Raw genomic sequence first — 26,007 nt, 5'->3', positions numbered from 1 at the left:
CAGTTATTAGACTGTAATCAAGAAAATGTACCTGACTTACTGTAAAATTTGTAGTATGTTCTGATAATCCTAATATAATTAATTTTGGGTCCATATCTAATTTTTTATTAATAACTTTAGAAACTATTTTAAAAATCTCCAACCAGAAGTTTTGCATTTTTATGCAAGTTACGAAAATATGAGTTAAATTAGCTTCTTGAAATTGACATTTATCACACATAGGAGAGATACTAGGAAAAATCCTATTTAATTTCGTCTTCGAATAATGTAATCTATGTATTATTTTAAATTGTATTAAGGAATGTCTAGTATTCAATGAACATTGATGTATATGTTGTAAACTTTCATCCCATATATCTTGCATTATAAATTGATTCAATTCGTCCTCCCATGCTCGTCTATAAGATTCTGATGACGGAATGTCAATGTCAAGGAGAATATTGTAAATAAAAGATATTAATTTATTTGAGTTATAATGTCGATTCAGGCATACATCAAGTGTTCCCAATGTTGGGGGAGTCCAGAACCAGGGGCCACAGTTTAAGAATAAGGGGTCGGCCATTTTGAACTGAGATGAGGAAAAACCTTTTCCAGTCAGAGAGTTGTGAATCAGTGGAATTCTCTGCCTCAGAAGGCAGTGGAAGCCAATTCTCCGAATGCAGTCAAGAGAGAGCTGGATAGAGCTCTTAAGGATAGCGGAGTCAGGGGGTATGGGGAGAAGGCAGGAACGGGGTACTGATTGAGAATGATCAGCCATGATCACATTGAATGGCGGTGCTGGCTCAAAGGGCCGAATGGCCTCTTCCTGCACCTATTGTCTATTGTCTCTGCCTTAGGTATATCCACTGACTTGTGGCCTCCACAGCCGTCTGTGGCAAAGAATCCCACAGATTCACCACCCTCTGACTAAAGAAATTCCTCCTCATCTCCTTGTTAAGACGCAGCGGTAGAGTTGCTGCCTCACAGCGCCGGAGACCCGGGTTCGATCCCGACCACGGGCGCTGCCTGTACGGAGTTTGTACGTTCTCCCCATGACCTGCGTGGGTTTTCTCCGAGATCTTCGGTTTCCTCCCACACTCCAAAGACGTGCGGGTTTGTAGGTTGATTGGGTTGGTAATAAGTGTATAATTGCCCCTGCTGGGTGTAGGATAGTGTTAGTGTGCGGGGAATCGCTGGTCAATAGACAATAGACAATAGACAATAGGTGCAGGAGGAGGCCATTCGGCCCTTCGAGCTGATCATTCTCAATCAGTACCCCGTTCCTGCCTTTTCCCCATACCCCCTGACTCCGCTATCCTTAAGAGCTCTATCTGACTCTCTCTTGAAAGCATCCAGAGAGCTGGCCTCCACTGCCTCCTGTGGCAGAGAATTCCACAGATGTTACAACTCTCTGACTGAAAAAGGTTTTTCCTCATCTCCGTTCTAAATGGCCTACCCCTTATTCTTAAACTGTGTGTGGCCCCTGATTCCGGTGGGCCAAAGGGCCTGTTTCTGCGCTGTATCGCTAAACTAAATAATCTAAGCGAAACAAAAACTAAACATCGACTAATATACTGTGGACTTTAAAGACAAGACAACGTTCACACAGGCAGTCTGATCGTTGTCGGTGTAAATCTAACTGCAGCGTACAAGTCCTTTGGCTCAGGGTGGGACACGTTTCTTGGTGTCGAACTTTCCTTCACCTTTACGACAGCGTAGACAATCTCTTTCGATCCATCGCCCTGCAGAGAAAGGGGAAACATAGAAACATAGAAAATAGGTGCAGGAGTAGGCCATTCGGCCCTTCGAGCCTGCACCGCCATTCAATATGATCATGGCTGATCATCCAACTCAGTATCCCGTACCTGCCTTCTCTCCATACCCCCTGATCCCTTTAGCCACAAGGGCCACATCTAACTCCCTCTTAAATATAGCCAATGAACTGGCCTCAACTACCTTCTGTGGCAGAGAATTCCACAGATTCATCACTCTCTGTGTGAAAAAAAACGTTCTCATCTCTGTCCTAAAAGACTTCCCCCTTATCCTTAAACTGTGACCCCTTGTTCTGGACTTCCCCAACATCGGGAACAATCTTCCCACATCTAGCCTCTCCAACCCCTTAAGAATTTTATATGTTTCTATAAGATCCCCCCTCAGTCTTCGAAATTCCAGAGAGTACAAGCAGAGTCTATCCAGTCTTTCTTCATATGAAAGTCCCGCCATCCCAGGGATCAATCTGGTGAACCTTCTCTGTACTCCCTCTAAGGCTAGAATGTCTTTCCTCAGATTAGGAGACCAAAACTGTACACAATACTCCAGGTGCGGTCTCACCAATGCCCTGTACAACTGCAGCAGAACCTCCCTGCTCCGATACTCAAATCCTCTTGCTATGAATGCTAACATACCATTCGCTTTCTTCACTGCCTGCTGCACCTGCACGTTTACTTTCAATGACTGGTGCACCATGACACCCAGGTCACGTTGCATCTCCCCTTTTCCTAATTGACCACCATTCAGGTAATACTCTGCTTTCCTGTTCTTGCCACCAAAGTGGATAACCTCACATTTATCCACATTATATTGCATCTGCCATGCATTTGCCCACTCTCCTAATCTATCCAAGTCTCTCTGCAGCCTCCTAGCATCCTCCTCGCAGCTAACACTGCCACCCAGCTTCGTGTCATCCGCAAACTTAGAGATGTTGCATTCAATTCCCTCGTCCAAATCATTAATATATATTGTAGATAACTGGGGTCCCTGCACTGAGCCTTGCGGTACCCCACTGGTCACTGCCCAAACAAGACTTTACGATACTGTACGATAAAACGTTATTCAACCCAGGAGGGAAATTGATTATTGTGTTCAGTTCTGGGCACAGTGTTACAGGAAAGATGTCGCCGAGCTGGAAAGGGTTCAGAGAAGATTCACGAGGATGTTGCCAGGACTAGAGTGTGTGAGCTACAGGGAGAGGTTGAACAGGCTGGGTCTCTATTCCATGGAGCTCAGGAGGATGAGGGGCGATCTTATAGAGGTGTACAAAATCATGAGAGGAATAGATCAGGTAGACGCACATTAGAGTCTCTTGCCCAGAGTGGGGGAATCGAGGACCAGAGGACACAGGTTCAAGGTGAAGGGGCAAAGATTTAATAGGAATTCGAGGAGTAACTTTTTCCACACAGAGGGTGGTGGGTGTATGGAACGAGCTGCCGGAGGAGGTAGTTGAGGCTGGGACTATCCCATCGTTTAAGAAACAGTTAGACAGGTTCATGGATAGGACGGGTTTGGAGGGATATGGGCCAAACGCGGGCAGATGGGACTAGTGTAGCTGGGACATTGTTGGCCGATGTGGGCAAGTTGGGCCGAAGGGCCTGTTTCCATGCTGTGTCACTCTGTGACTCCATGACAGTCAAAAAAACACAACAAGGACCAAGCGCATGCAAAGGGGACTAGTGTAGATGGGGCATGTTGGTCAGCAGGGGGGAGTTGGGCCGAAGGGCCTGTTTCCACGCTGTGTGACTCTGAGTCTCCATCTGTATAATCAGTAGGCTTCTTGATTTAAACAGCAACGGTCTTACCTGAGAAACAGGCACGTTGGGAGAATAATTCTCAGGTACATCAGCAGCGTCTGAAAATATAATCAACGATTGCTGTGTTAGAAACCTGTTCTGTTCTCCTTAATGCAGTGGCCCAGTACTCAGTACAGCCCACATACACCTGGGCTCCATCCCGACCACTGGCACGGTGTGTGTGTGTTTGTGTGTGTATGTGTGTGCATGTGTGTGTGTGCATGTGCATGCGTGATTGCACGATTGTGTGTGTGCGCGTGTGTGCCTGTGCCTGTGCGTGACTGCATGTGTGCATATGTTTGTGTGAGCGTGCAAGTGTGAGTGTGAACGTGTGAGGATGTGAACGTGTGTGTGCTTCTGTGTGTGTGTGTGAGTCTCTCTCTCTCTCTCTCTCTCTCTCTCTCTCTCTCTCTCTCTCTCTCTCTCTCTCTCTCTCTCTCTCTCTCTCTCTGCCCATTCCTTCTCTCCCGAGATGCTGCCTGACCTGCTGAGTTACTCCAGCACTTTGTGTCTACCTTCGATGTAAACCAGCACCTGCAGTTCCTTCCTACACACCAGGGATGATTTACAGATTATCAATGATCTGTACACTAGCACTATCCTACACACACTGGGGACAATTTGCAGAGGGCCAATTAACCTACAAACCCGCACGTCTTTGGAGTGTGGGAGGAAACCGGAGCACCCGGAGAAAACCCACACAGGTCACGGGGAGAACGTGCAAACTCCGTACAGACAGCGCCCGTGGTCGGGATGGAACCCGGGTCTCTGGCGCCGTGAGGCAGCAACTCTACCGCCGTGCCCCCCGAAATAATCAGCAAGGATTTACTGTACCTTCCTGATGCTGATCCAGGTGTTTGTCCACAGCTGGCGGGCTGTGGGAGAGGGAGAGAGAGAGAGAGAGAGAGAGAGTTATATTATAGGAGCACTTGCCAGATTATAAAAGAAATCTGAAGAAGGGTCTCGACCGGAAACGTCATTAGGATTGCCAACTGTCCCATATTAGCCGGGACATCCCCTATTTTGGGCTAAATTGGTTCGTCCCGTACGGGACCACCCTTGTACTGTATTAGGCCCAGGAGGCGCTGCAGGCCCGGACACTGTAGGCCCGGACAGTGTAGGTCCGGACGCTGTAGGCCCGGACGCTGTAGGCCTGTACGCTGTAGGCCCGGACGCTGTAGGCCTGTACGCTGTAGGCCCGGACAGTGTAGGCCCGGACAGTGTAGGCCCGGACACTGTAGGCCCGGACACTGTTGGCCCGTAAACACTGTAGGCCCGGACAGTGTAGGCCCGGACACTGTAGGCCCGTAAACACTGTAGGCCCGGACGCTGTAGGCCCCGACGCTGTAGGCCCGGACGCTGTAGGCACGGACACTGTAGACCCCGACGCTGTAGGCCCGGACGCTGTAGGCGCGGACGCTCTAGGTGTCCGACATTTTAGCACTGGACTGTCTAGGCCCAGAGGCCCAGGTGAGCCTAGCGGAGGTTGCGTAGCAACCCGGCTCCCGGCCCGGGCAGCCGCCATTGTTGGAGCGAGAACACGTGTCCGCTGGCTGGGTGAGGTCACGTGGGGCGCGGGGCGGTGACGTCACCTTGTCCCGTATTTGGGAGCGAGACAGTTGGCAACCCCTAAACGTCACCCATTCCTTCTCTCCAGAGACGCTGCCTGACCCGCTGAGCTACTCCAGCACTTTATGTCTATGTTCTGCCAGATTATAAATCTGTTTACATATTCCACAAATATAAGTCATTATGATATCATCTTCAATATATCCAGACCAAAGCTACCGCTGGTAATGCACAGTGTCTGTAGAGCCATAGAGAGATACAGCATGAAAACTGGCCCTTCGGCCCACTGTGTCTGTGCTGGCCCTTCTTCTGTCTGAAGAAGGGTCGCGACCCAAAACGTCACCCGTTCCTTCCATCCAGCGACTAGACCAAGTGGACCCGTTGGGCCCAAACCTCTCCTGCATTGGTGCAGCACCCTCTCCTCCCCCCTCCGCCCCTCCACCCTCCTCCCTCCCACCCACTCCATCCCCCTCAACCCCCCTTAACTTCCCTCCCCCTCCCTCCCTAGGAGATAGATTTAAACGTTAAAATGTGAATAACTTTAAAAATATAACGCCGATTTCAATGAAACTTCTTCCATTAGCACCAAAGGGACGACGGTGAGTAAGGTGGGCCTAAAATTGTCGCGCTATCGTGTACCGTTTTGGCTGTAGTTCAGGAACATACAAACAAACAAACGAGAGTTTTAGCAGATGCTGCCTGTCCCGCTGAGTTACTCCAGCACTTTGTATCTATCTTCCCTTTAAACTAGCACTTCCTTCCCACACTGAGCCACTGTTAACTTCAGTTTGTTGTCACGTGTACCGAGGTACAGTGAAAAGCTTTGTTGCGCGCTAACCAGTCAGCGGAAAGACGACACACGATTACAATCGAGCCGTCCACAGTCTACAGATACGTGATAAGGGAATAACGTTCAGTGCAAGGTAAAGTCCGATCAAGGATAGTCCGAGGGTCTCCAATGAGGTAGATAGTAGTTCAGCACTGCTCTCTGGTTGTGGTAGGATAGTTCATTATCAGACACCATCGCCCATTTACATCCAAACCTCCTGTAATCCCATTCTATTTAGTTCAGTTTAGTTTAGAGATACAGCGCGGAAAAAGGCCCTTCGGCCCACCGAGTCTTGTGTGTGTGTGTGTGTGTACAAGTATGTGTGTGTACGTGTGTGAGTGTGTGCATGTGTACGTGCGTGTGTATGGAGTGTGTGCATGTGTACGTGTGGAGTTTGTGTGTGTGCGTGTGCGTGTGTGCGTGTGCGTGTGTGTGTGTGCGTGTGTGTGTGTGTGTGTGTGTGTGTGTGTGTGTGTGTGTGTGTGTACGTGTGTGTGTGTGTGTGTGTACATGTGTGCGTGTGTGTGTGTGTCACAGCGCCAGGGACCCAGGTTCGATCCCTACCTCCACCCCTTTCTCATGCTTGGAAACTCTAGTACAGTTCTTCCACCTTACAATCCGATGTGGAGTTTATTGTTAATGCTGTTAGATGATACATGGCTGGGGGTTATACCTAGTTACACAGAGGATTATGAATACATTGCAAGCTTAGTCCTCCCTCGGCAACAGAACACGAGAACACATCTCTCTCACAACCACTAACTTGATGTTGTAATTGTGAATCACGCTTATGTCCTGTATTTATAATCTTTTTCTTTTCATTGTCCTGTACATTTCAAGTATAGCTTATGTACAATTAAGTTTAATTGTGTATAATTTACTCGTGATAATGTTTAATTGTGTCTAATGTATATTTTATTCTTGTCGTGTGGGGGGTCTGGGTCTCCACAGTCTGCCATAGCCCGGGCCTACAGTGTCCGGGCCTACAGTGTCCGGGCCTACAGTGTCCGGGCCTACAGTGTCCGGGCCTACAGTGTCCGGGCCTACAGCGTCCTGGCCTACAGCGTCCGGGCCTACAGCGTCCTGGCCTACAGCGTCCGGGCCTACAGCGTCTTGGCCTACAGCGTCCGGGCCTAGTGTCCAGTCCTACAGCATCCAGGCCTACAGTGTCCTGGCCTACAGCGTCCGGGCCTACAGCGTCCTGGCCTACAGCGTCTGGGCCTAGTGTCCAGGCCTACAGCGTCCGGGCCTACAGTGTCCTGGCCTACAGTGTCCGGGCTTACAGTGTCCGGGCCTACAGCGCCCCCTGGGCTTAATATGGGACAAGGGCGGTCCCGTACGGGACAAACCAATCTAGCCCAAGGTACAGGATGTCCCGGCTAATACGGGACAGTTGGCAACCCTAACTGATTGGGTGATCGCTGGTCAGCGCGGACTCAGTGGGCCGAAGGGACTGTTTCCACGCTGTTTCTCTGAAACTAAAAGAACTAAAACAGTTGTACTGTGTAGTAAAGCAATCTTTATTCCCGGTTAGAATGTTCCTGGGCTGTGCTGTGCTGTGCTTCCATGTTTTAATATGCCACAGAGAGAAAGGGTTTGAAGAATTGTTGGGCGGTCACGGTGGCGCAGCGGTAGAGTTGCTGCCTTACAGCGCACGCAGCGCCGGAGACCCGGGTTCCATCCCGACCACGGGCGCTGTCTGTGCGGAGTTTGTACGTTCTCCCCGTGACCTGCGTGGGTTTTCTCCGAGATCTCCGGTTTCCTCCCACACTCCAAACACGTGCGGATTTGTAGGTTAATTGGCTAAATGTAAATTGTCCCCAGTGTGTGTAGGATAGTGTTAGTGTGCGGAGATCTCCGAACTAAAACTAAACGAAAGGGGTCCCGACCCGAAACGTCACCCATATCCTTCAGAGATGCTGCCTGACCCACTGAGTTACTCCAGCACCATGTGTTCTAGAGGTGACTTAGTCAGTTGTAGTGACCTTGGCTGTAATTTATTAAGGTTGTATCCCCAACAACTGGACACGTTGGACCAAGTGGACCCGTTGGGCCCAAACCTCTCCTGCATTGGTACAGCACCCTCCCTCCCCCCCTCCCTCCCCCTCTCCCCCACCTCCTTCCCCTCCCCCCTCTCCCACCTCCCCCTCCCCTCTCCCTTCACCCCCTCCCCCCATCACCTTCCCCCTCCCTCCTCCACCTTCTCCTCCCCCTCCCCTCCTCCCTCCCCCTCCCCCACCTCCCCCCTCCCCCACCTCCCCCCTCCACCCCCTCCCACCCATCACCCTCCCCCTCCCCTCCCCCTCCCCTCTTCCCCTCCCCCTCTCACCAGTCTCCCCCTTCCCCCTCCCCACCCCTCCCTCCTCCCCACCCCCTCCCCCTTCCCTCTCCCCACCCTCCCTCCCCCTTCACCCTCCCCCTCCCATCACTCTCCCCCCTTCCCCTCCCGCTCTCACAAGTCTCCCCCTTCCCCCTCCCCACCCCCCCTCCCCTCCCCCCTTCACCCCATCCCCCCTCCACTCCTCCTCCCCCTTCCTACCATCACCCTTCCCCTCCCCTCGCCCCCACTCCATCCCTCTCAAACCCCCTCCACTCCCCCCTCCCTCCCAAGGAGATAGATTTAAACTTTAAAACGTGAATAACTTTAAAAACATAACACCGATTCCAATGAAACTTCTTCCATTAGCACCAAAGGGACGAAGGTGAGTAAGGTGGGCCTAAAATTGTTGCGCTATCGTGTACCGTTTTGGCTGTAGTTCAGGAACAAACAAACAAACAAACAAACTAGAGTTTTAGTACATAGATGGACAGCAGGGTTGTAGACAATAAAACAGAGTATTAATATTGTTTACTCACTCGTCTGGAACTTGTTTCTTAATCACCTCTGTTGAGCAAAAGACAAGAAAAGGATGATTACGGAGATGTTTAGTTGATTGTCACGTGTACCGAGGTACAGTGAAAAGCTTTTGTGTTGCGTGCTAACCAGTCAGCGGAAAGACTATACACAATTACAATCGAGCCGTCCACAGTCTACAGATACAGGATAAAGGCATTAACATTTAGCACAAGATAATGTACAGTGACATCTGATTAAAGGTAACAATACACGATTACAATCACTCAGGGATCTGATAGAGACGTGTAAAATTATAAAAGGACTGGACAAAGTTAGATGAAGGGAAATGTTCCCAATGTTGGGGGAGTCCAGAACCAGGGGCCACACACACAGTCTAACAATAAAGGGGAGGCCATTTAAAACTGAGGAGAGAAGGGACTTTTTCACCCACAGAGGGCAGTGGAGGCCAAATCACTGGATGGATTTAAAAGAGAGTTAGATAGAGCTCTAGGGGCTAGTGGAATCAAGGGATGTGGGGAGAAGGCAGGCACGGGTTACTGATTGTGGATGATCAGCCATGATCACAATGAATGTCGGTGCAGGCTCGAAGGGCCGAATGGCCTCCTCCTGCACCTATTTTCTATGTTTTCTATGCTCTTTGTTTTCTAATCGAGCCGTCCACAGTGTACTAAACTAAACTGAACTGTAGACTGTGGACGGCTCGATTGTAATCGTGTGTCATCTTTCCGCTGACTGGTTGGCACGCAACAAAAGAGCTTTTCACTGTACCTCGGGCGGGGCGGTAGAATTGCCGCCTTACAGCGAATGCAGCGCCGGAGACCCGGGTTCCATCCCGACTACGGGCGCCGTCTGTACGGAGTTTGTACGTTCTCCCCGTGACCCGCGCGGGTTTTCTCCGAGATCTTCGGTATCCTCCCGCACTCAAAAAGACGTGCGGGTTTGTAGGTTGATTGGGTCGGGATAAATGTAGACGTGTGTGTGTGTGTGTGTGTGTGTTAGTGTGCGGGGATCGCTGGTCGGCGCGGACCCGGTGGGCCGAAAGGGCTCTGTGTCTGTAAACGTGGCAATAAACTGCACTGCAGACGGGTGGACTGAGATAACACAGTGTGGTTCTCAGGCCATGACTTGCGTAAGACTGTACCACCAACACTCCCCCTTGCCTTCCACAGAATAGTGCGGTTACCCAACAATTGGCGCTGTAAATATGTACTACATCACCACCACCATCTGCAGAGGTCTTCCTATGGAGTCCACATCACAAGCGTTCACCCAGAGCTCAACACACTTCTCGGCACCTGCCCGCCATGGCGTCTTGCGCTCCTGTACAGCGCCGTAGGCTGTACGCCGCCCCAGCATGGCGCCACAGCGCCCATACTAGAGCCGCGCACAACGAAGCCGTGCCGATCATCACCGGCTGCCTACGCCCTACTCCGACGGATCTCCTGCCGGTGCTCACAGGTACCACGTTCCAGCCGAGCTTGGCAGAGAGTTCTTCACCCATGGGTTGGAGCCCAAGGCCCCATCGGACGCCAAACGCCCTTTGCGCCACCTCGCCCAGGATTCACGGCAACCGGGACCTCAACGCCTGTCGTCTCGTCCCCCTTTCTCCTGTCACGCAGCGACCCTCTGTGGCTCCAGTTTCAACATAGACAATAGGTGCAGAAAGAGGCTATTCAGCCCTTCGAGCCAGCAACACCATTCATGTGATCATGGCTGATCATTCTTAATCAGTACCCCGTTCCTGCCTTCTCCCCATACCCCCTGACTCCGCTATCCTTAAGAGCTCTATCCAGCTCTCTCTCGAATGCATTCACAGAATTGGCCTCCACTGCCTTCTGAGGCAGAGAATTCCACAGATTCACAACTCTCTGACTGAAAATGTTTTTCCTCATCACTGTTCTAAATGGCCTACCCCTTATTCTTAAACTGTGTCCCCTGGTTCTGGACTCCCCCAACATTGCGAACATGTTTCCTGCCTCTAACGTGTCCAACCCCTTAATAATCTTATACGTTTCGATAAGATCTCCTCTCATCCTTCTAAATTCCAGTGTATACAAGCCTAGTCGCTCCAGTCATATGATAGTCCCGCCATTCCGGGAATTAACCTAGTAAACCTACGCTGCACGCCCTCAATAGCAAGAATATCCTTCCTCAAACTTGGAGATCAAAACTGCACACAGTACTCCAGGTACGGTCTCACTAGGGCCCTGTACAACTGCAGAAGGACCTCTTTGCTCCTGTACTCAACTCCTCATGTTATGAAGGCCAACATTCCATTGACTTTCTTCACTGCCTGCTGTACCTGCATGCTTCCTTTCAGTAACTGATGCACTAGGACACCCAGATCTTGTTGTACGTCCTCTGTTCCTAACTTGACACCGTTCAGATAATAATCTGCCTTCCTATTCTCACCACCAAAGTGGATAACCTCACACTTATCCACATTAAACTACATCTGCCATGCATCCGCCCACTCACACAACCTGTCCAAGTCACCCTGCAACCTCATAGCATCTTCCTCACAGTTCACACTACCACCCAGCTTTGTATCATCTGCAAATTTGCTAATGGTACTTTTAATCCCTTCATCCAAGTCATTAATGTATATTGTAAATAGCTGCGGTCCCAGCATCGAGCCTTGCGGTACCCCACTAGTCACTGCCTGCCATTCTGAAAGGGACCCATTTATCCCCACTCTTTGCTTTCTGTCTGCCAACCAATTTTCTATCCATGTCAGTACCCTACCTCCAATACCATGTGCTCTAATTTTGCCCACTAATCTCCTATGTGGAACCTTGTCAAAGGCTTTCTGAAAGCCGAGGTACACCACATCCACCGGCTCTCCCCTGTCAATTTTCCTGGTTACATCCTCAAAGAATTCCAGAAGATTAGTCCAGCACGATTTCCCCTTCGTAAATCCATGCTGACTCGGAACGATCCTGTTACTACTATCCAAATGCTCCGCAATTTTGTCTTTTATAATTGACTCCAGCATCTGCCCCACCACTGATGTCAGACTAACTGGTCTACCGATACAGGATAAAGGCATTAACATTTAGCACAAGATAATGTCCAGTAACATCTGATTAAAGCTAGCTAAGGTGTAGTTCAGTTTATTGTCACGTGTACCGAGGTACAGTGAAAAGCTTTTTTGTTGCGTGCTAACCAGTCAGCGGAAAGGACCGTACCTGATAATAATCACTTGGGGGCCTTATAGAGACGTATAAAAACTTTTAAAATCTTGTAGAAACTTTTTCACTCAGAGAGTTGTGAATCTGTGGAATTCTCTGCCTCAGAAGGCAGTGGAGGCCAATTCTCTGAATGCATTCAAGAGAGAGTTAGATAGAGCTCTTAAGGATAACGGAGTCAGGGGGTATGGGGAGAAGGCAGGAACGGGGTACTGATTGAGAATGATCAGCCATGATCACATTGAATGGCGGTGCTGGCTCGAAGGGCCGAATGGCCTCCTCCTGCACCTATTGTCTATTGTATAAAATTATAAAAGTACTGGACAAGCTAGATGCAGGAAAAATGTTCCCAATGTTGGGGGAGTCCAGAACCAGGGACCACACAGTCTAAGAATAAAGGGGAGGCCATTTAAAACTGAGGTGAGAAGGAACTTTTTCACCCAGAGAGTTGGGAATCTGTGGAATTCTCTGCCACAGAGGGCAGTGGAGGCCAAATCACTGGATGAATTTAAAAGAGGGTTAGAGAGAGCTCTAGGGGCTAATGGAATCAAAGGATATGGGGAGAAGGCAGGCACGGGTTACTGATTGTGGATGATCAACCACGATAACAATGAATGGCGGTGCTGGCTCGAAGGGCCGAATGGCCTCCTCCTGCACCTATTTTCTATGTTTTCTATGTTCTTTGTTTTCTAATCAAGCCGTCCACAGTGTACAGCTTTAAACTATCTATCTCTAAACTAAACTGAACTGTAGACTGTGGACGGCTCGATTGTAATCGTGTGTCGTCTTTCCGCTGACTGGTTGGCACGCAACAAAAGAGCTTTTCACTGTACCTCGGGCGGAGCGGTAGAGTTGCCGCCTTACAGCGAATGCAGCGCCGGAGACCCGGGTTCCATCCCGACTACGGGCGCCGTCTGTACGGAGTTTGTACGTTCTCCCCGTGACCTGCGTAGGTTTTCTCCGAGATCTTCGGTTTCCTCCCGCACTCCAAAAGACGTGTGGATTTGTAGGTTGATTGGGTTGGGATAAATGTAGAAATTGTCTGTCCCTGGTGTGTGTGTGTGTGTGTGTGTGTGTGTGTGTGGGGTAGCGTTAGTGTGTGGGGATCGCTGGTCGGCGCGGACCCGGTGGGCCGAAAGGGCTCTGTGTCTGTAAACGTTGCAATAAACTGCACTGCAGACGGGTGGACTGAGGTAACACAGTGTGGTTCTCAGGCCATGACTTGCGTAAGACTGTACCACCAACACTTCCCCTTGCCTTCCACAGAATAGTGCGGTTACCCAACAATTGGCGCTGTAAATATGTACTACATCACCACCACCATCTGCAGAGGTCTTCCTATGGAGTCCACATCACAAACATTCACCCAGAGCTCAACACACTTCTCGGCACCTGCCCGCCATGGAGTCTTGCGCTCCTGTACAGCGCCGTAGGCCGTACGCCGCCCCAGCATGGTGCCGCAGCGCCCATACTAGAGCCGCGCACAACGAAGCCGTGCCGATCATCACCGGCCGCCTATGCCCTACGCAGCGACCCTCTGTGGTTCCGGTTTCAACATAGGCAATATGGGGAGAAGGAGGCCATTCGGCCCTTCGAGCCAGCGCCGCCATTCAATGTGATCACGGCTGATCATTCTCAATCAGTACCCCGTTCCTGCCTTCTCCCCATACCCTCTGACTCCGCTATCCTTAAGAGCTCTATCTAGCTCTCTCGTGAATGCATTCAGAGAATTGGCCTCCACTGCCTTCCGAGGCAGAGAATTCCACAGATTCACAACTCTCTGACTGAAAAAGTTTTTCCTCATCTCCGTTCTAAATGGCCCACCCCTTATTTTTAAACTGTGTGGCCCCTGGTTCTGGATTCCCCCAACATTGGGAACATGTTTCTTGCCTCTAACGTGTCCAACCCCTTAATAATCTTATATGTTTCGATAAGATCTCCTCTCATCCTTCTAAATTCCAGTGTATACAAGCCCAGTCGCTCCAGTCTTTCAACGTACGACAGTCCCGCCATCCCGGGGATTAACCTGGTGAACCTACGCTGCACGCCCTCAATAGCAAGAGAAGAATGTCCTTCCTCAAATTTGGAGACCAAAACTGCACGCGGTACTCCAGGTGCAGTCTCACTAGGGCCCTGTACAACTGCCCTAGTGAGACCGCACCTGGAATACGGAGTATACTAGGGGTGCTCCTAGTACACCTGCAATACTAGGAGTATACTAGGGGTGCTCCTAGTACACCTGCAATACTAGGAGTATACTAGGGGTGCTCCTAGTACACCTGCAATACTAGGAGTATACTAGGGGTGCTCCTAGTACACCTGCAATACTAGGAGTATACTAGGGGTGCTCCTAGTACACCTGCAATACTAGGAGTATACTAGGGGTGCTCCTAGTACACCTGCAATACTAGGAGTATACTAGGGGCAAGGAGAACCAGCTGGGAACAGACATTGCGGCCTCCTCAAGCACAACCCGTCCCGCCACACCGAGCACAGCCCCACCCGGCTCGGACATGCCCCGCAAAGAGTGGGTCTCCCTGAACCGGCTCCGCCCAGGGGCTTGGCCGGTTCAACGCCAACATGCATCGTTGGGGATGGTTGCGTTTATCAGCAGCCTGCGTGTGTGTGTGGAGCAGTCCAACAAACGGCGCGGCGCGGCGTTCTCGACTGCGTTGTCCATTCATAGGTTCCAGGAGCAGAATTGGGCCATTCGGCCCATCGAGTCCACTCCGCCATTCAATCACGGCCGATCAATCTCTCCCTCCCAACCCCATTCTCCTGCCTTCTCCCCATCACCCCTGACACCCACACTGATCAAGAATCTATCTGTCTCTGTCTTAACAATACCCACTGACTTGTGGCCTCCACAGCCGTCTGTGGCAAAGAATTCACCATCCTCTGACTGAAGAAATCCCCCCTCATCTCCTTCCTAAAGGAACGTCCTTTAATTCTGAGGCCGTGCCCTCTGGTCCTAGACTCTCCCACTAGTGGAAACATCCTCTCCACACCCACTTTATCCAGGCCGTTCTGTACGTTTCAATGAGGTCCCCCCTCATCCTTCTAAACTCCAGCGAGTACAGGCCCAGTGCCGACATACACTCTGAGCAACAACCTTAATCGTGTAGCGTTCCGACATTCGGCCCGTCGAGTCAATGCTGTCCCTCAGAGAGATCTCACCTCCCCCACTTACTTTTGTTTTAGTTCAGAGATACAGAGCGGAAACAAGGCCCTTCGGCCCACCGGGTCCGCGCTGCCCAGCGACAGACACAGACACAGACACAGACACAGACACAGACACACACAGACACACACAGACAGACACACAGACACACACACACACACACACACACACACACACACACACACACAACAATTTACACTTACACCAAAGCCAATTAACCTACAAACCCGCACATCTTTGGAGTGTGGGAGTAGACCGAAGATCTCGGAGAAACCCCACGCGGGTCACGGGGAGAACGTACAAACTCCGTACAGACAGCGCCCGTAGTCGGGATGGAACCCGGGTCTTCGGCGCTGCGTGCGCTGTAAGGTAGCGACTCTACCGTCGCGCCACCGTGACAACACTGAGACCTCCTCGAGATCTTTCCCCCCCCCCCTCCACACCCCCATTAACTCCCCCCTGATTCTGCCCGTCAGCCACACACTGGGGAGGCACGTTACAGAGGGGTCAAATAACCCACCCACCCACCGACGTCTTTGGAGGAAGCCGGACCCCCCTGTGAGAGGCGGCTCCTGGCACAATGGACCTGACAGTGGGGGGACATCACCTGGCGCCGAACGCTCGCCCAATGAGAGACCCCCCATCACCAGGGACCTCCCAGTGCAAGAGCACTCCCAGCCACGGGACCTCCCGGTAACAGGGCTATCTCCATCCTGATGGACCTCCCAATGTGATGGATCTCCCAGTGTGATGGACCTCCCAGTGTGATGGACCTCCCAGTGTGATTGACCTCCCAGTGTGATGGACCTCCCAGTGTGATGGACCTCCCAGTGTGATGGACCTCCCAGTGTGATGGACCTCCCAGTGTGATGGATCTCCCAGTGTGATGGACCTCCCAGTGTGATGGACCTCCCAGTGTGATGGACCTCCCAGTGTGATGGACCTCCCAGTGTGATGGACCTCCCAGTGTGATGGACCTCCCAGTGTGATGGACCTCCCAGTGTGATGGACCTCCCAGTGTGATGGACCTCCCAGTGTGATGGACCTCCCAGTGTGATGGACCTCCCAGTGTGATGGACCTCCCAGTGTGATGGACCTCCCAGTGTGATGGACCTCCCAGTGTGATGGACCTCCCAGTGTGATGGACCTCCCAGTGTGATGGACCTCCCAGTGTGATGGACCTCCCAGTGTGATGGACCTCCCAGTGTGATGGACCTCCCAGTGTGATGGACCCACCCTGAGCATCACTCACCTCTCCTCCTCCTTCTCCTCTTCCTCTGGCAGATGCAGATGACCACCCCAGCTCCCAGCAGCAGCAGCAGCAGCCCACCGCCCCCGGCCACGAAGGGCACCCAGGGTGGGCTTCCCCTGGGGGTGGTGTTCTCGACAACCAACGTCACGGTCACCGTCACGCTGGGCCTCTCTGTGGGGGCTTGAAGCGGAGAAATAAGGAAGCCCTCTCTTGCAAACATCTCCCCGCCCCCCCCCCCCCTCCTATGCCCACCACCCGATAGCTTAATTCAAAGACACCGCACAGAAACAGGCCTAAAGCCCACTGAGTCCATAAAGTCATAAGTGATAGGAGCAGAATTGGGCCCTTCAAGTCCACTCCGCCATTCAATCATGGCTGATCTATCTCTCCCTCCCAACCCCATTCTCCTGCCTTCACCCCATAACCCCTGACACCCGCACTGATCAACAATCTATCTATCTCTGCCTTAAAAACATCCACTGACTTGTGGCCTCCACAGCCGTCTGTGGCAAAGAATCCCACAGATTCACCACCCTCTGACTAAAGAAATTCCTCCTCATCTCCTTCCTTAAAGAACGTCCTTTAACTCTGAGGCTGTGCCCTCTGGTCCTAGACTCTCCCACTAGTGGGAACATCCTCTCCACGTCCACTCTATCCGGGCGTTTCATTGTTCCGTTAAGGTTTCAATGAGGTCCCCCCTCGTCCATCTAAACTCCAGCGAGTACCGCCCTTTAATTCTGGGGCTGTGCCCTCTGGTCCTAGACTCGCGATGGGCCGAAGGGCCTGTTCTCCCCAGCCGTGCTGTTGTACATTCAAAGACAAGTTCGGGGGCTAAGGATCCGATTGCTCACCTTGCACTGACAGATCGGTTCCCCAGATGCTATGCACAGTCACGTCGCGTTCACTGAGGATCATCACCCGGCAGTAGTACCTGCCCGAGTCGCTCATCCTCAGCCGGTCCAAGCGGATGGAGGCGGTGTGGTTGTGGTCTGGCGAGCCCAGGAACGTGATCCGGCCCTCGTACTCCCTGTGAGTGTAGGCTCGCGAGAGGATGAAGATGGTCAGCCCGTGATAGTACCCGACGCTCCACGCGACGTCAAAGCCCCGGGGCCGGAGGTGGGCCGGGTACGAGAAGGTGCAGGGCAGGGTGACCGACCCGCCTTCCACTGCGGACAGCCGGGCCGGCTGATCCACCTGGTAGTCATTACCGCCGACGGTCAATGCTGTGGGAGGGGGGGGGGGGGGGGTGCAAGGGGCAGTCGGAGTTACTCCAGCTTCTTCTGCCTTAAAGGAATATATACATATACATACATATATTCAGCCTGAAGAAGGGTCTCGACCTGAAACGTCACCCGTTCCTTCTCTCCCGAGACGCTGCCCGACCCGCTGAGTTACTCCAGCGCTTTGTGAATAAATCTATATATATACATACGTGTGTGTGCGTGTATATATGTATGTATGTACGTATATATATATATATACGTGTGTGTGTGTGTATATACGTGTGTGTGTATATATACGTGTGTGTGTGTGTGTATATATATATATATAGGTGTGTGTGTATGTATGTGTGTATATGTGTGTGTATATGTGTGTGTGTGTGTATGTATGTGTGTATATATGTGTGTGTGTGTGTATATGTGTGTGTGTGTATATATATATATATAGATGTGTGTCTGAAGAACGGTCTCGACCCGAAACGTCACCCGTTCCTTCTCTCCTGAGACGCTGCCCGACCCGCTGAGTTACTCCAGCATTTTGTGAATAAATACCTTTGATTTGTACCAGCATCTGCAGTTATTTTCTTACACTATATATATATGTGTGTGTGTATATATATATATACATATATATATACACACATATATACATACACACACACATATATACATATAGATATATAATACATATACACACACACACACATATATATATATATACATATTCCTTTATTTGTCCCACCCCGGGGAAATTTACAGTTACAGCCGTAAAGTGACGTTTCAGGTGGAGACCCCATTCACTTCTCCCACTTCAAGTAGCCCCAACATTCCCTCTCTCTCCATCCCTCCCCCACCCAAGTCGCACCAGCTTCTCGTTCCCACCCAGCACACACCCAACAACAGCCTGCTTCCTTTATCCTCGTTGTTTTTTTGCATCTTTCACTCATTGATCCGTCTGCATTTCTCCTTTCCCTTATCCCTAACCAGTCTGAAGAAGGGCCTCGACCCGAAACGTCACCCGTTCCTTCTCCCCAGAGATGCTGCCCGACCCGCTGAGTTACTCCAGCGCTTTGTTTTCTATCTTCGGAGTAAACCAGCATCTGCAGTTCCTTCCCACAGAGGGTGGGGGAGGGAGGGGGTTGGGGGTGGAGGGGGAGTGGGTAGAGGGGCTGGCTATTGAGGGAGCGGGGGATTAATGGAGGGGGAGGGGGGTGGCGGGAGATGGGGGGAAGGGGGAGGGGGGTGGGTAGATGAGGAGTGATGGGAGAGGCCGGTTATTGAGGGAGTGGGTGGTTAAGGGGGAGGAGTGGGGAGATGGGGGGGGGGGGTGGTAGAGGCTGGGTATTGATGGGGCGGCGGGGTTACGGGGGGGGGGGGGTGAGAGGGAGGGTAACGTTGGGATCTACTCACCCACGGTGAGATGCAACAGTAGAAGGCGGAGAGGAGAGTCCATGGGCACTCCTGTGTGTCCCTGACCAAACTGTCTCATGCCTTGCCTGATCACTGAGTCACTTCTGCTTAATCTCTTCCCCTTCCACACCCCTCCCCCTTCCCCTCCTTCCCCCTCCCTCCCCTCACCTTCCCCCCCTCACCTTCCCCCCCTCCCCTCACCTTCCCCCCCTCCCCTCCCCTCCTTCCCCTTCCCTCCCCACCCCTCCCCTCCCCTGGTGTGTGCTAGTGAACGTGGATCACTGGTCAGCACGGACTCGTTGGGCCGAAGGGCCTGTATCCGTGCTGCATCTCAGAGAGAGGGAGAGAGAGAGGGTGAGAGAGAGGGGAGAGGAGAGAGAGGGGGGAGGGAGGAGATAGAGAGAGGGAGAGGAGAGGGGGGGTGAGAGGAGAGAGAGGAGAGGGGGGTGAGTGGAGGGGATGAGAGGGAGAGAGAGGGAGGGGGGAGAGAGGAAGAGAGAGAGAGGAGGGAAAGAGAGAGGAGAGGGGAGATGGGTGGGGGGTGAGGAGGAGGGGGAGGAGGTGAGAGGGAGAGGGAGAGAGAGGAGAGGACCGAGTACCATGGGGGAGTGGAGGGCATTGTAAATAAAGATTACACATTGTACTACAATGGCAGCTTGCTGTATTGTGAGCACTGAGTGTAGATGTGCTTCAGGTTCACTGTAATATGCAACAGTTGAATGAAGTTCTTTGGAATGGAAGGACAGGAGGCGTGCGTGCGTGCGTGCGTGCCTGAGGGCTCCAGGGATGGATGCGTTGTATTCTGCAGAGTGCGGCCGTTAGTTCAGCAGCTGAAGTGCGTTAGCCACTGGCAGTGTTTCCAGGCGGAGGAGGTGTCTGGATTCCACCGGGAGTTTGGCCAGACGTGTCGGTTTGTCGTGGGGGTGGCGCGGCGTGTAGAGACGCCGCCTCGCAGCGCCGGAGACCCGGGTACCATCCCGACCACGGGGGCCGTCTGTGCGTTCACCTCCGTGGGTTCCATCCCCACCGCGGGTGTAGTTTGCACGTTCGCCCGAGTGGTCCCCCCCCCCCCCCCCCCCCCCCCCCCCACAGCAACCCCATCTAGCAACCCCACCTAGCAACCCCCCATAGCAACCCCACCTAGCAACCCCCCATAGCAACCCCCCATAGCAACCCCACCAAGGATGCGGGTGTAGTTTGGGGATCGAACGCCTCCTGTCCTTCCATTCCAAAGAACTTCATTCAACTGTTGCATATTACAGTGAACCTGAAGCACATCTACACTCAGTGATCACAATACAGCAAGCTGTCATTGTAGTACAATGTGTGATCTTTATTTACAATGTCCTCCACTCCCCCACGGTACTCGGTCCTCTCCTCTCTCTCTCTCTCTCTCCTCTCTCCCTCCTCTCTCTTCTCTCTCCACTCTCCATCCCCCTCTCACCCCCTCCCCTCCTCTCACCCCCTTCCTCTCTCTCTCTCCCTCCCCCTCTCCTCCCCTCCTCTCACCCCCTTCCCCTCTCTCTCTCTCTCTCTCTCTCTCTCTCTCTCTCTCTCTCTCTCTCTCTCTCTCTCTCTCTCTCTCTCTCTCTCTCTCTCTCTCTCTCTCTCCTCTCCTCTCTCTCTCTCTCTCTCTCTCTCTCTCTTTCTCCCTCTCTTTCTCCTCTCTCTCCCCCTCTCTCTCTCCCCCTCCCCTCTCCTCTCTCTCTCCCTCACTCTCCTCTCTCCTCACTCTGTCTCTCCCTCCTCCCTCTCCCTCTCCTCCCTCACCCTGCCATGCTCTTTCTTGTACCCGTCCCCACCTCCGGCCCTGGGGCTTTGACGTCTCGTGGAGGGTCTGGCACTTTCACGGGCCGACCATCTTCAACCTCGCGACCCTACACTGACAGGGTGTACGAGGGCCGGATCACACTCCTGGGCTCGCCAGACCACAACCACACCGCCTCCATCCGCTTGGACCGGCTGAGGATGAGAGACTCGGGCAGGGACTACTGCCGGGTGATGATCCTCGGTGGACACCATGAACTTTGGCAAAGCATCTCGGGAGGTCCATCACACTCGGAGGTCCATCACACTGGGAGGTCCATCACACTGGGAGATCCAGGACACTGGAAGGTCCATCACACTGGGAGGTCCATCACACTCGGAGGTCCATCACACTGGGAGGTCCATCACACTCGGAGGTCCATCACACTGGGAGGTCCATCACACTGGGAGATCCAGGACACTGGAAGGTCCATCACACTGGGAGGTCCATCACACTCGGAGGTCCATCACACTGGGAGTCCATCACACTCGGAGGTCCATCACACTGGGAGGTCCATCATTCTGGGACATCACACTGGGAGGTCCATCACCCTGGGAGATCCAGGACACTGGGAGGTCCATCACTCTGGGAGGTCCATCACACTGGGAGGTCTATCACTCTGGGAGGTCCATCACACTGGGAGGTCCAGGACCCTGGGAGACCCATCACACTGGGAGGCCCATCACTCTGGGAGATCCAGGACACTGAGAGGTCCATCACACTGGGAGGTCCATCACACTGGGAGGACCATCACACGGGAAGACCCATCACACTGGGAGGCCCATCACTCTGGGAGATCCAGGACACTGAGAGGTCCATCACACTGGCAGGTCCATCACACTGGCAGGTCCATTACACTGGCAGGCCCATCACTCTGGGAGGTCCATCACACTGGGAGGTCCATCACACTGGGAGATCCAGGACACTGGAAGGTCCATCACACTGGGAGGTCCATCACACTCGGAGGTCCATCACACTGGGAGGTCCATCACACTCGGAGGTCCATCACACTGGGAGGTCCATCACACTGGGAGATCCAGGACACTGGAAGGTCCATCACACTGGGAGGTCCATCACACTCGGAGGTCCATCACACTGGGAGGTCCATCACACTCGGAGGTCCATCACACTGGGAGGTCCATCACACCGGGAGATCCAGGACACAGGAAGGTCCATCACACTGTGAGGTCCATCACACTCGGAGGTCCATCACACTGGGAGGTCCATCACACTCGGAGGTCCATCACACTGGGAGGTCCATCATTCTGGGACATCACACTGGGAGGTCCATCACCCTGGGAGATCCAGGACACTGGGAGGTCCATCACTCTGGGAGATCCAGGACACTGAGAGGTCCATCTCACTGGGAGGTCCATCACACTGGGAGGTCCATCACACGGGGAGACTCATCACACTGGGAGGCCCATCACTCTGGGAGATCCAGGACACTGAGAGGTCCATCACACTGGCAGGTCCATCACACTGGCAGGTCCATTACACTGGCAGGCCCATCACTCTGGGAGGTCCATCACACTGGGAGGTCCATCACACTGGGAGGTCCATCACACTGGGAGGTCCATCACACTGGGAGGTCCATCAGGATGGAGATAGCCCTGTCACCGGGAGGTCCCGTGGCTGGGAGTGCTCTTGCACTGGGAGATCCCTGGTGATGGGGGGTCTCTCATTGGGCGAGCGTACGGCGCCAGGTGATGTCCCCCCACTGTCAGGTCCATTGTGCCAGGAGCCACCTCTCACAGGGGGGTCCGGCTTCCTCCAAAGACGTCGGTGGGCGGGTGGGTTATTTGACCCCTCTGTAACGTGCCTCCCCAGTGTGTGGCTGACGGGCAGAATCAGGCGGGAGTTAATGGGGATGTGGAGGGGGGGGGGGGGGAAGATCTCGAGGAGGTCTCAGTGCGGTCACGGTGGCGTAGCGGTAGAGTTGCTGCCTTACAGCGAATGCAGGGCCGAAGACTCAGGTTCGATCCCGACTACGGGCGCTGTCTGTACGGAGTTTGCACGTTCTCCCCGTGACCTGCGTGGGGTTTCTCCGAGATCTTCGGTCTCCTCCCACACTCCAAAGTCGTGCGGGTTTGTAGGTTAATTGGCTTTGGTGTAAGTGTAAATTGTCCCTCGCGTGTGTGTGTGTGTGTGTGTGTGTGTGTGTGTGTGTGTGTGTGTGTGTAGGATAGTGTTAGTGTGCGGGGATCGCTGGGCGGCGCAGGCTCGGTGGGCCGAAGGGCCTTGTTTCTGCTCTGTATCTCTGAACTAAAACAAAAGTAAGTGGGGGAGGTGAGATCCCTCTGAGAGACAGCATTGACTCGACGGGCCGAATGTCGGAACGCTACTCGACTAAGGTTGTTGCCCAGAGCGTATGTCGGCACTGGGCCTGTACTCGCTGGAGTTTAGAAGGATGAGGGGGGACCTCATTGAAGCTCACCGAATAGTGAGCGGCCCGGATAGAGTGGGTGTGGAGAGGATATTTCCATTAGTGGGAGAGTCTAGGACCAGAGGGCACAGCCTCAGAATTAAAGGACGTTCCTTTAGGAAGGAGATGAGGAGGAATTTCTTTAGTCAGAGGGTGGTGAATTCTTTGCCACAGACGGCTGTGGAGGCCACAAGTCAGTGGATATGGTTAAGGCAGATACAGATAGATTCTTGATCAGTGCGGGTGTCAGGGGTTACGGGGAGAAGGCAGGAGAATGGGGTTGGGAGGGAGAGATAGATCAGCCATGATTGAATGGTGGAGTGGACTCGATGGGCCGAATGGCCCAATTCTGCTCCTGGAACCTATGAATGGACATCGCAGTCGAGAACGCCACGCCGCGCCGTTTGCTGGACTGCTCCACACACACACACAGGCTGCTGATAAACGCAACCATCCCCAACGATGCATGTTGGCGTTGAACCGGTCGACCCCCTGGGCGGAGCCGGTTCAGGGAGACCCACTCTTTGCGGAGGCATGTCCGAGCCGGGTGGGGTTGTTGTGCTCGGCGTGGCGGTGCATTGAGGAGGCCCTGATGTCTGTTCCCAGCTGGTTCACCTTGCCCCTAGTATACTCCTAGTATTGCAGGTGTACTAGGAGCACCCCTAGTATACTCCTAGTATTCCAGGTGTAATAGGAGTACCCCTAGTATACTCCTAGTATTGCAGGTGTACTAGGAGCACCCCTAGTATACTCCTAGTATTCCAGGTGTACTAGGAGCACCCCTAGTATACTCCTAGTATTCCAGGTGTACTAGGAGCACCCCTAGTATACTCCTAATATTCCAGGTGTACTAGGAGCACCCCTAGTATACTCCTAGTATTCCAGGTGCGGTCTCACTAGGGCAGTTGTACGGGGCCCTAGTGAGACCGCACCTGGAGTACCGCGTGCAGTTTTGGTCTCCAAATTTGAGGAAGGACATTCTTCTCTTGCTATTGAGGGCGTGCAGCGTAGGTTCACCAGGTTAATCCCCGGGATGGCGGGACTGTCGTACGTTGAAAGACTGGAGCGACTAGGCTTGTATACACTGGAATTTAGAAGGATGAGAGGGGATCTTATTGAAACATATAAGATTATTAAGGGGATGGACACGTTAGAGGCAGGAAACATGTTCCCAATGTTGGGGGAGTCCAGAACCAAGGGCCACACACAGTTTAAGAATAAGGGGTGGGCCATTTAGAACGGAGATAAGTCAGAGAGTTGTAAATCTGTGGAATTCACTGCCTCAGAAGGCAGTGGAGGCCAATTCTCTGGATGCTTTCAAGAGAGAGCTAGATAGAGCTCTTAAGGATAGCGGAGTCAGGGGGATGGAGAGGGCAGGAACGGGGTACTGATTGAGAATGATCAGCCGTGATCACATTGAATGGCGGTGCTGGCTCGAAGGGCCGAATGGCCTCCTCCTGCACCTATTGTCTATGTTGAAACCGGAGCCACAGAGCGTCGCTGCGTGACGGGAGAAAGGGCGATGAGACGCCAGGCATTGATGTCCCGGTTGCCGTGAATCCCGGGCGAGGTGGCGCCAAGAGCGTTTGGCGTCCGACGGGGCCTTGGGCGCCAACCCACGGGTGAAGAACTCTCTGCCAAGCTCGGGTGGAACGCGGTACCTGCGAGCACCGGCAGGAGATCCGGCGGAGTAGGGCGTAGGCGGCCGGTGATGATCGGCACGGCTTCGTTGTGTGCGGCTCTAGTATGGGCGCTGTGGCGCCAAGCTGGGGTGGCGTACGGCCTACGGCGCTGTACAGGAGCGCAAGACTCCATGGCGGGCAGGTCCCGAGAAGTGTGTTGAGCTCTGGGTGAACGCTTGTGATGTGGACTCCATAGGAAGACCTCTGCAGATGGTGGTGGTGACGTAGTACAAATTTATAGCGCTAATTGTTAGGTAACCGCACTATTCTGTGGAAGGCAAGGGGAAGTGTTGGTGGTACAGTCTTACGCAAGTCATGGCCTGAGAACGACACTGTGTTACCTCAGTCCACCCGTCTGCAGTGCAGTTTATTGCCACGTTTACAGACACAGAGCCCTTTCGGCCCACCGGGTCCGCGCCGACCAGCGATCCCCGCACACTAACGCTATCACACACACACACACACACGCACACACACACACACACACACACACACACACACACACACACACACACACACACGCACACACACACCAGGGACAGACAATTTCTACACTTATCCCAAGCCAATCAACCTAGAAACCCGCACGTCTTTTGATAAAATCAAGGACCAATTACAAATCTAATACAATTCCCATGGTTACAGAGAAAACAAAATCATTAATACAGGTCACATTCTCAGAAACCAAACCATTAATATAAGTCACATGCTTTTGGGGAAACGCATCAATTTACCTAGAGTGGATTCGAAACTTTTCCTACTTTCACACGCACCCATATAAGGAGTTGTTATTGAGAAAGAAACTTATCTCTATACACCAGCAGTCTCGCAGCTGCACAACCTTGCTCTACTGTTTCAATACACTATCAGACGAAGGGAGTAATACTCCTCTGTCTGCTCCCTATCATTCATAAAGGGACAAACACATTCCATCCCAAGGATAACATTTCTGCCACAAGCATCCATCTTAGTGCTTTCCACTGAAAATAAGCATTCATTTTATATTAGCTAAAACAACAAAAGAAACCATCGCAACTACAAC

At 52.6% G+C, this 26,007-nt stretch overlaps 1 protein-coding gene across 3 annotated transcripts; it reads right to left on the bottom strand.

The window, feature by feature from the left end:
* Positions 1–1,314: 1,314 nt before the first annotated feature.
* On the bottom strand, positions 1,315–25,746 carry LOC144609408 (paired immunoglobulin-like type 2 receptor beta). Of its 3 annotated transcripts, none has more exons than XM_078427879.1 (7): positions 25,700–25,746; positions 17,273–17,644; positions 16,422–16,601; positions 8,800–8,827; positions 4,380–4,420; positions 3,555–3,604; positions 1,315–1,721 (listed from the first exon to the last, which is right to left on the bottom strand). In XM_078427879.1, exons 1-7 carry the CDS (start codon positions 25,740–25,742, stop codon positions 1,581–1,583), a joined length of 855 nt encoding a protein of 284 aa, XP_078284005.1. In that variant the 5' UTR covers positions 25,743–25,746; the 3' UTR covers positions 1,315–1,580. The 3 variants fall into 3 exon arrangements, with proteins under 3 accessions (XP_078284005.1, XP_078284004.1, XP_078284006.1); XM_078427878.1 differs by lacking the exon at positions 25,700–25,746 and adding an exon at positions 19,052–19,174; XM_078427880.1 differs by lacking the exon at positions 25,700–25,746 and adding an exon at positions 17,733–17,854 and having other exon boundaries at positions 17,273–17,448.
* Between the last annotated feature and the right edge of the window lie 261 nt (positions 25,747–26,007).

The sequence above is a fragment of the Rhinoraja longicauda genome, chromosome 34, assembly GCF_053455715.1.
Source record: "Rhinoraja longicauda isolate Sanriku21f chromosome 34, sRhiLon1.1, whole genome shotgun sequence".
NCBI classification, from domain to species: domain Eukaryota; kingdom Metazoa; phylum Chordata; class Chondrichthyes; order Rajiformes; family Arhynchobatidae; genus Rhinoraja; species Rhinoraja longicauda.
The sequence above is the reverse complement of the archived record's forward strand: the minus strand, read 5'-3'. Positions and strand labels throughout refer to the sequence as shown.

What these genes read in the sequence shown, in the direction of transcription:
- LOC144609408 (XM_078427878.1), bottom strand. Translation starts at nt 19,130, where the DNA reads ATGAGACAGTTTGGTCAGGGACACACAGGAGTGCCCATGGACTCTCCT. An exon ending in AAGAAACAAGTTCCAGACGA is followed by an intron (nt 4,421 to 8,799) that starts GTGAGTAAACAA and finishes CCTCTCCCACAG; the next exon opens with CCCGCCAGCTGTGGACAAAC. An exon ending in CCAACGTGCCTGTTTCTCAG is followed by an intron (nt 1,722 to 3,554) that starts GTAAGACCGTTG and finishes CTTTCTCTGCAG; the next exon opens with GGCGATGGATCGAAAGAGAT.